The sequence below is a fragment of the Alligator sinensis genome, unplaced genomic scaffold, assembly GCF_000455745.1.
Source record: "Alligator sinensis unplaced genomic scaffold, ASM45574v1 scaffold991_1, whole genome shotgun sequence".
Taxonomy (NCBI): Eukaryota; Metazoa; Chordata; order Crocodylia; family Alligatoridae; genus Alligator; species Alligator sinensis.
In genome coordinates, this window is record NW_005842335.1 from 556,293 (window position 1) to 566,762 (window position 10,470).

Consider the following 10,470-nt stretch of genomic DNA (forward strand, 5'->3'; position numbering starts at 1 on the left):
GGAATGCCACACCAGAAACTCAGTTTTGTGGAGCAGCAACAGGCTGCCCGCATTCATTAGAAGGACATCCCCCTCGATATGGGGGGAAATGTGGTCAAGTTATTGGAGCACGTGTGGGGGAATCAGGAACTCCAGAGCTCAAATGGACTTTCCAACTGAATGTCGTCCCAAAATCAGGGCTCTCAAGCGAACCATACTTTGCAGTATGTTCTGCCTCGTAAACAACCTTGACTTCTTTTCCTGATGCCCCACTAAGCCATACAGTTTTCTGCAGACAAAAGAGAGAGTTTAACCCATCCAAATGGCCCCTTGGCTTATGAAAAGACCGGGACCTGTAGACCAATGGACACACACAGTTGCCTGAAAAACTGAGCAGAGGATGCGCTGCCTGCAGCATCAGACGGCTCCCTGCCAACTTGACTTTTAACTTTTTCATTTCCTGTGACTGCAGGTGCAGCCGTAAGGTCTCGGGGGCAATGCATCCCAGACGAGGCAAAGGTTGGGGTGCTTGCACTAGACCACAGGTTCAGATGTTGCCTCGTGTACTGATTGGTGCACTTGACATCCTTTGCAACGACTGTCATCTCCTATCGCTACCGGAGAAAGCAGGGGAGGCAACTGCCATTTCCCTTTAGAAGAGGACACGAGAGGTTGTGCAAGTTCAGTTCTAGCATCGTGACAAATAGAGCAGAGTGGTGTAAGGTGGCAGCCACACCGTAATTCAGGATGAATGTGCCCCATCTGCTTGCTTGGCTGTGCGGTCTGTAATCCCTGTTAACAACTACCTAAGCCCCATTTCCGTCCCCAGATCCAAAACCAGACTCCTGTTTCCCAGCAATTTACTGTTGCCTTACAGCGGGTTACGTGACTCTGATGAGGGCATTGCCTTGGAACCCAGCTCTCCTGGGTCCAGTCCCAGCCTCTGCGACAGGCTTGCTGTGTGCTGTTTTGGCAAATCATGTAAAGCAGCATTTTCAGAGATGAGCGTTCACTTTTTTTCAAATGCCAAAGTTGGGTGCCAGCTTTCTAAAAAGCTTGTCGCTGGAATCTGAGTGCTTGGCATCTTTGAAAATAACCTGCCCTATCCCCCTGTGCCTCCCAATTCCCAACAAGAAGGGACAACGACAAGGGCCTTTCTTCAGTTGCCAGGCAGAGAGCAGAGCCCCCCTCCTCAAATTGTCCATCCCTGTAATGGATTGCAAAGCTATTGCATTTGATGCATGTGCTGAAGAAAGTAGACCTGTGAAAAAGGTTTCACAATGAAGAACCGCTGTAATCTTTCAGCGAGGTTGCAACACTCAACAAGACACAGGTGTTCCAGTAATTTGTCACATCTTTTGATCACTTGTGCTTTAAAGTGGCAGGTTTGAAGGCACAGGATATGCCACCAATGCTGTGCTTTGTTTCTGGCAGGCACACAGCAGCCTTTTCGCAGACGTGTATGAGAGTAGTTTGAGCTGCCTTGGAATAGACCAGTGCCAGAGTCGCCAGCCTGCACGCCAGGTGGCACAGGCACCTGTGTGTGTGGCATGCAGATCGGGGAGGGGGCAGACAGCACAGATAGGGCAGAAAGCGGAGCAGCAGATCAGGCAGGGAGCAGGCAGCTGGGAGCAGAAAGAACAGCAGATCAGGCAGAAGAAAGAGATTGGAGTGGCACTAGGGGAGGCTAATTTGTGGTACACCTGCCAAAAAGGTTGGCCCCCATTGGACTAGCACAATTTCTGATGTAAGCACATGCTGTGTGCAGGTGCCCTGGAAAGGAGGAAATGCGGAGGCTGTTCAGAGAGGTAGCACCTCTGGGGTTTTTTTTTCTTTCATTTCTTCTCAGTTCAACCGTGCCATTCTCATGTACTTTCCTTGTTTTCCATCATTGAGAAAAATGGTGTCATCCTCTCACCTCTGCTGTAATGATGCAGATGGGAAGTTACTCTTTTTTTAGAGCATAAAGATGATAGGTTAAAAGATCAGACTTGCCAAGTGCTTTTTCTGGTTGCTTTGGGAAAGATAATGGATTTCAGCACAACTATTATATGTAATTTGCTTCTGCATAAATGTAAAATGGATCTTGTCAGGGAAAAAAGAATCAATTGTAGATGTGTAGTACTTGATGGAAACTTAAAGTTTCAATTTATTGCCAAGAAGATCTTCATCCTAAATTTCTTTAGATTTTAATGTATTATTTACACTCAATTTAGTGTAGGATGTTAATTTTGAGAACTCTGAACAAATGTGCTACTTTCACAAATAGCATTTGACTTTAATTAACTCTGTAAAATGGAATGTGCTCTGGTGAAGAAAGCCTTTTGAAGCTGACGGTATGATTAAGTTCGAGTTTGAAACTGTGTGTCTTATAATACTATCAGTCAATAGAAAAAGGGGCATGGTGCTTGGAGACCGGACAGTCCTCCCAACCCTGTAACCTTCTCAGATCTGTGCTGCTTCATTTCAAAGGGAATAGGAGAAGTTGGGTAGTTCATGCCGAACTTGAACGCTAGGACAGACAGCTCTCGGCACATTCTATCCAAAAGGTATAAAAAGCCTGATCAGTGAGACAAGTCAGGCAGATGTTGTATACTCAAATGGTAACCAAAGGCAACATCAATTTTTTTTTCTTATTCGAGTGGATGTGAGGTATGGTACTTGACAACTGAATTCACCTTCTGTATAGATTGCAGCTGGGAGAGTGAGTCAGAGAAGGAGACTTTTTTTTTAATCGGTTTCCTTGGTGATTTAGAATTTGGTGATTCATAGACTGATGCCCGAGTTCACCTCCTGGGATGGTGGCAGGATGCACCAGATGCTAAACGGCACAGGCAACGTCTGAAGCGTTCCTCCTCTTTGCCAGAACAGGGTTTTTTACTGCAGATGGTATATTGTGTGTACGAATCCTTCTGCTCCTTCTAGGCATGATGTGCTGTCTTTAGAGATGGGCAACACTCTGGATAATGGGTCATGTGTTGAAAAGGCTCCCACGCAACCACCCCCTACTTTAGCCCTTTTTTCATTATCCATTTATTACCGTATTTATGCATGTGGAAGGAAAAATGGGAGGATGGAGATCTGTAGTAACACTAGTGCCTCCCTGCTATCCAGCCTACCTTGTTGTAGTAGCTGTGATTCTCTGCTCCAGACCCAGTAGTACGGTGCTGTGGTAGTAACCCGTGCTGGCAGTAACCCATACTCTGCTCCAGAAACGATCTGTGGGGCTGTAATAAAAATCAGCTAAACTTCCAGCAGGTATTTGCAACGATTCTGCTTCAGTTCTTTTCAGAACAAGTTTCCTTTCACTCGTCACTGGAGCCATTGCTGCAACGCTCTTGAGTTATAGATAATAGACAAAGAAAAGACCTGTGCATATTCAGTGGTCTAGTCTACCTCCCGAGTTGTTCCCAGCCACACGTGCAAAGTAAGACCAGCCACAAATGCAAAGTAATGATTACACAATTAACTGATTAATTGTGCAATAAGCTTCGAGCAGCCACACGTGTAAAGTCATTATCACAGGATAAACTTGACTATCCAAGTATAGTTCCAGTGTAGGGGACGGAGTTGCCACTATTTCCTCTGGGTGATTATCTAATAGCAAGATCCAGCCGACCCTAGAGTATATTTTGTGTAAGAGTTGCACCCTGTTGTGTTTTCTTTTCCATCAATGTTGATCACTTCTAGGTCTCATATAGTAACAAGCAATAGGAAAATCAAAAGGAAAAAAGAATCGAAGGTCCGCCCATTGGGCTAGTGATGGTAAGGCCAATGGCACGTAAGGGAATGGTGTCTCCAGCATCACCTCCAGCTTTCTTTGACTCCTCAAAAGACCAAGAACTCATGTGAGCTGAGCTGATTGGGGGCAGGCTTGGGTATGAGTCCAGCGGGGGCTCAGCCCTGTGTTTCTGGAGCTGTAGTGAAACATCCTTAATTGCTCCACTAGCATGCTCCATCAGTGGAAAAATGGTAAGAGAACGATATGTTTGAGATAACACCTAGAATGTAACTATATGACTCCCATTACCACAACGTCTGGGCTTTTGTTATCCTCTGGTTTTGCTGTGTGACGTAAAATGGAGGGTATGTAGCGAGCTAGATCGACTACTTCAATAGGTCTTTACGTGGTGAACGTGTACAAAGATAATGTTCTTCCCGGTTTATAAAGACTATCGTTCAAACCACCTTCTGTACTGGAGGTCTTTGACCAGTGGAGCTGAGTGGGGAAACTCGGCCAGTTTCAGTGGAGATTTGGGTTTGGTCCTGAGATATTTGCTAAACAACATTGCCATCGAATTGCAAATGTATAAATATCGACAGGGAAAATGAACTTTTACTTGTCCTTATGTGTTTGTGGCTGCAAACATAATCGGTTGTAAGATTATCCGATCCCCCTTAGTATCATAGTACTTAGGGTTGGAAGGGAGCTAAACAGCTCATCAGGTCCGACCCCCCGCCCCAGGCAGGAACGGGTGCCGGGATCATATCATCCCAGCCAAATATCTATCTAGCCTCCTCTTGAAGACCCCCAAGGTAGGGGAGAGCACCACCTCCCTCGGGAGCCCGTTCCAGAGCCTGGCAGCCCTGACATACAGTAGTGTCTCCTGATGTCCAGCCTGAACCTGCTCTCTTAACAGTTTGTGGCCGTTATTCCTAGTAACCCCGGGTGGTGCCGGGGGAACAGAGCCTCCCCCAGTTCCCACTGGTCCCCTCGGTGACTTTATAGATGGTCACCAGATCTTCCCTCAGCTTTCTCTTGTGGAGGCGGAACAGGTTCAGGTCCTGTAGCCTCTCCTCGTAGGGCCTGCCCTGCTGCCCCCTGACCATGCGGGTGGCCTCCTCTGGACCCTCTCCATGCTGTCCACATCCCTCCTGACGTGCGGCGCCCAGAACTGGACGCAGTACTCCAGCTGCGGCCTGACCAGTGTCGCACAGAGTGGGAGGATCACCTCCTTGCACCTGCTCGTGATGCATCTGTGGATGCACGACAAGGTGCGGTTAGCCTTCCTGACTGCGTCCCCACACTGGCGGCCCATGTCCATCCTGGAGTCAACAACGACTCCAAGATCCGTTTCTGCTGCTGTGTTGACAAGAAGGGAGTTCTTCAGCGTATAGGGGTGTTGCTGGTTCCTTCTCCCCAGGTGCAGCACCTTGCATTTGTCTGCATTGAACTCCACCCTGTTCTCATCTGCCCACCTCTGTAACCTGTCTAGATCTGGCTGGATTCTGTCCCTCCCCTCTGGCATGTCCACCTCACCCCACAACTTGGTGTTGTCAGTGAATTCGGGCAGTGTGCATTGCACACCCACATGCAGATCGCTGATGAAGATGTTGAACAGCACAGGCCCCAGGACCGAGCCCTGGGGGACCCCACTGCCCACCTCCCTCCAGGTCGAAAATGACCCGTCCACCACCACTCTCTGGGTGCGACCATCGAGCCAATTTGCCACCCACCTGACTGTGTAGGCATCAATGCCGCAGTCACCAACATTTTTTAAGAGGATGTGGTGGGAAACTGTGTCAAAGGCTTAATTTGAACAGTTTTATTATGGAGGAAATTTTCTGGGATTTGACTTTAAAGTGTTATAGGTTAATGGTCAGGATGGGACATAGGATGAAACTGCTATAGTAATTATTTAGATCCTGCAATTTTTTGCAATTTTCAGATCGTATGCAGTTTATTTTTATGAACATCAAAATAGTTTTCCATCCGTTTCATGGCGGGGGTGCTGAATTTTGTCTTCATAATTAAATAACTTTTATTTTCAGTTCTTGGCCCCTAAAGAAAAACCAGCGGAAGCTCCCCTTTTGGCCGAGGAAGGCGGCGATGTCGATGATTTAGTAAGTATTGTGAAGCTGCGATTGGGCTCTGTGATTAAATTAGCTGGATTGTCTCAGTGAAGGATGCAAGTTTATCAGAGCAAATGGGGAGAGGGCTTGCTGGGATCTTATGTCTTAGAAAGCATCCAAGGAATTAAGACACAAAGGCACGCCCATGAAATGAGGCAGTTCCTAGTGTAAATGTAAGCAGATATGTAATTTCATAATGACACGCACCGGGTTGTGTAGTTACACTTGTGCTGTTTACATAGATTAATCCTCTCCTTTAGAGCGCTTAAAAAAAGGGAACCAACGAGGCTGCTCGTTTGATGGCAGATTGTTATAATTTAGTGTAATAATACTTAACAAAGCCCGAGATGCACAGCAGCAATTTATGTGGGATGAAAAATAAAAAACCATTAGAAACCCCCCCCCATGTTTTAATCTTCTCAATTAACCTTCTCGAGACAAACTTGCTGAAATTCAAGGATTTCACGGGCTTATTGTATATAAACATTTTAGCCTCTCTTTTTCACTTTTTCAAGCCGAGTCATTCAAATGAAACCCGTCTCTGAGGCTGAAGCCAATAGGGCATCCAATTTCCATAGGAGTTCAATGGCAGGAGGCTTCCTTCGTTTGGGCTGTACAGAAAACATCTATACGCTGCATTCCTGACTGTGATTTTTAGCTGATTGCAGTTAGTAACGAGGATGTGTTAGGGAAGCCATGCAGAAGGGTTGTGCTCTATATTTTACCATGAAGGCACCCCAAGTGTATAGTATTGAACATGCTTTGTTTTCTAATTGCAATTTTTGGCAAGCACCTGAAAGGTATAGTTTGGAGTCAGTGCTTCTTATTCCAAATGTATTGTTTCCATTTGCAGCTTGACATGATGTAGGTGGCTGGTGATACGTGGGAACCATGGAAGACCAGGCTCTGTGGCGCACAATCTGTATTAAAAAGAAGGCGGATCGTCCATTCCCCTATAGTCCTTGGTTTCTTCAGAGAGAGCATTCAAAGGATGTATCCCGTTGGTGTAAATCCCAGAGCTGACTCTATAACACTGAACCAAAGATTGAAATAATCTGCAGAAATTTCTGCATGAGACTCTTAAAAAACAACAACAAAGAAACCAGCTGACACCCACGACCTCCTTCAGTGTGTTGGTCTATTTTATACCTAGTTTTGTACTGTTTCTTTGTCATCTCAACTTCCACTAAACCCTCTTCAGTCTTAGTGGAGGCGCTTGTTGTCAGATATCACTGACGGATGGCCAGAAGGATGTTAGGGATGTCAGAGTGACACTGCAGGATCCTGTAGGTGAAGCTTGAGTGGAAGGAAATCAGTGGCTTCCTAGTCCAACAGGACAAAATAGTTACTTTCCTGGCTTCCATCAAATTAGAAAAGGAAAAATAAATGGGTGTTTTGGACATAAAAAGCTGAAAAGAATCCTTAAAAAATATCCGTGCCAAGGATTTGTAATGCATTCTCCCCAGATGTCCGGCAGGACCGGTAGTAAACAGTAGAGCGCAGACAGCTTGCAAATCAGTGCTTATGCGCCTGTGCGTCTCCTATGAACTCTCTTCCCCAACCAAAGCATGAACAGGGTCCTTCATCCTAATCTAGAGTCTCTCTGGCCATTTCCAGTTAGCTTTATGCCTTCTCTTGTCTTAATGTACTTGGAAGCTTCCTGCTCCATGTCGCGTACCTTCCCTTTCTTCTCAAACTTTTAATTGATTGCTGTTACTTTAGTTACCTTCATGCTAAGAAACCGACTGACTCAGCGTTAGAGATTGCAGCTAACTTGCTAACGCAGTGCAGAGGAGCCCTTCAGAGCCAGACCATTAAAATGCTCTGATTAAAACACTGATGATTTGGGTTTTCAAAAAGGCAAATCACTACACAAAGGGCCCAAAAGAGAATGAAGTAACTAGTTGTGCATGCTCGGACAGGACACTTGAATGCTGCGATGACGTGGTCATGATGCCGTTACCGGGATGCTGTCTTAGGCGCGTGTCATTTTGTTCTTGTTAACATATACACGTGTATGACATATGTAACATGTACACACAGACAGGCTGCAGAATGACATCTCTCTGAATCCTGGGCTTACGTGATATTTTGGTACAAAACGTCTGCACATCATATAGCATGACTCCTGGGTCAGGAAGTCAAAGTGTCCTTTCTCCTTCCTACCTTCCTTCTTCACTCACTAAAAGGGCTCTTCAATCACGTGCTTTCCCCTGGTTCAAGAGATTTCAAGTGACAGGCAGACTGACAGCAAACAAATCACTGACCGCCCCCTCCGAGCCATCGTGTCCAAGTGGTTTCTCATAATTGTACATAAGAAATAACTGGCCACATTCATGATCATTATGTAACCGGCTGGTTTTTAGTTTTCTCTTAAAACAATGGTTAATAAAATACTTTCATGGCTTTTTTTCCCCCGCATCTTTTTACATTCTTTGAAGGCATATCTGCAAAACCCGGATCGTAACAGGCTGCTTCCTACCTTGTTGGTAGAGCTACAATGATTAAGAGAAGTGGCCTCTTGCATATTCTTCATGATAAATGAAGGTAGCACTAACCATGAAAATCCCAGGTATATTTGAATTCTCTGTGCTGTACAAGTATCAGTCTTCATCCACCTCTTCTGATGTAGTTATATCCAGTTGGTAGACGTGCTTCAGGACCTTAGTTAGGATTTTACACTGGGATTGAGAAGCCATTGTCCGAGCTGGGATTAGATTTGAGATTCCAGAATATTTAGTACTGGTTTTAAACCGCTTGACCACAAGTTTCTGACACACGAGTCTCATTTGTCAAGCAGCGCATCTCTGTGATTTAGTACGGTATTATCCCACAGGACATTGTTCTCTTTGCATGGCACATTTATAGTCAGTCTTGGGAAATGCATTGCTAGAACTGAAGAGGGTGAGCAAGGATTTATGACTGATATTTAAATTAAATGAAAGCAGATAACTAGGAGGAACCTGAGGCTCTTTCATTCCAATCTAGCCCCCCCTCCCTTCATTGCAATTATAGCCATCTTTCACGGTCATGTGATGTGCCTTTCTACAGAGAGCCTGTGAAAAAGTGAATTGCTTTAACACTCAATTTTAGCCAAAAAGCCACATACCAGGATTCTTATTAAATTACCAGGGGCTCTTTCATTTTGTCTAACTTTCCATCATGAGAGATGCCAGACCTCCTCAAACCCTTGGGTGTCAAGTCGTGACCTAATTCAGCGCTAGTCGTAATGCTGCAGACTGTAAGTCACTACATTAACTAGCTTCGAGAAGGAATCGAGCTGCTAGCCTCCCACTTACGTGTCCTTGTTGGAAGTACCATCCCATCCCATATTCTGCACGCGCTCAACCATCCCCCTGCTCTTCATAGCCTGTACCTTTTCTTTTTCTTTACTGCTTTGGTAACTTGAATGTGTGCGTATATATTGTTATGAGCCACTGGACGTCCTGCCGGAGAGAGATGTTAAAAGTATAGGCACTGCTGTTGTTTTTTTCTGTCTTTAATGCTGGAGTCCCTTGCTCCTGGTCCACAAATTTTACAGCTTTTTTCTATTTGGAAGACTATTGCTAAAAATACTTTGTTCATCAGAGCATTGGGAGGCGATGAACAGCTTTGGTTAACACAAAGTCCAATGTTGTGGGAATTAGGAACCTTCCCCCACATAATGTCTTGGGACCAGCAGTACTGTGCCTGGCAGCGTTCGCGACTCTGGGAGCAGGGCTCCAGCTCTCCTTCCCACTTCCCATAACAGCAATGCAATCATCCTGGAGGCAATTCATGGTAATGTATTCTGCTGCACTGACAGATCTTACTGGCCATGCTAGGGTTTGGGTTTTTTTAGCTCAGCTACCACCCTGGGTCCTTAGTTTGAATCAGTAATAGGGAGTCTGTCATGAAGAAATGCTGGTTGCAAAGCGTGTTCAGTGATTTTGGGGTAGGAACATGCATGCTCCTAGGAGGCGACAATATGGCATAAAAAGATGAATCTTAGAAAACGAGGGCTGAAGGGACTCGGGAGGTCACATCGAGTCCAACCCCCTGCTCCAAGCAGGACCAGCCCCAACTACATCATCCCAGCCAAGGCTTTGTCTAACACCTCCAAGGATGGAGACTCCACCACCTCTCTGGGTAACCTGCTCCAGTGTTTCACCACTCTTCTCGTGAGAGTTTATCCTAATATCCATCCTCAACTTCCCTTGCTGCAACTTGAGACCATTGCTCCTTGTCCTGTCAATTAGTACAGTTGTACAATTACAACTGGTCCTTGTTCTGTCATTAGTACAGTATTGCAGTTGCCAGATGTTACCACCCAAAGCAAAAAGATGGCCTTTGCCACGGAGAGTTCCCCATCTGTTTGCACAGCGCCTAACCCTTGGCTGGGATTCCTAGCTGTGGCCAGAGTGCAGATAGTAATACTACACGGTAGGAGAATGGTTTCTTTTTTACCTTGATTGCTGATATCAACACAAGCATGAAGAATGCTGGCCTTCAGTTTATTAGTCTAGCGGGTCTAACCTTAGTTGATGTTGTGCTTGTGAGCCACTTCTTTAGCTGCAATAATTCATAGATTCACAGATGCTAGGGTTGGAAGGGACCTCAATAGATCATCGAGTCCGACCCCCTGCATAGGCAGGAAAG

General features: G+C 45.6%; 1 protein-coding gene across 1 annotated transcript in view; it reads left to right on the top strand.

Moving 5' to 3' along the window:
* Positions 1 to 8,239, top strand: part of XRCC5 (X-ray repair cross complementing 5) — a gene marked incomplete at its 5' end in the record, with an annotated part of 68,640 nt that extends 60,401 nt beyond the window's left edge. Inside the window, 2 exons of the mRNA XM_025210129.1 lie at positions 5,752 to 5,823; positions 6,686 to 8,239. Coding sequence (XP_025065914.1) covers positions 5,752 to 5,823; positions 6,686 to 6,700 — 87 coding nt within the window. The remainder of the gene's footprint in view (positions 1 to 5,751; positions 5,824 to 6,685) is intronic.
* Between the last annotated feature and the right edge of the window lie 2,231 nt (positions 8,240 to 10,470).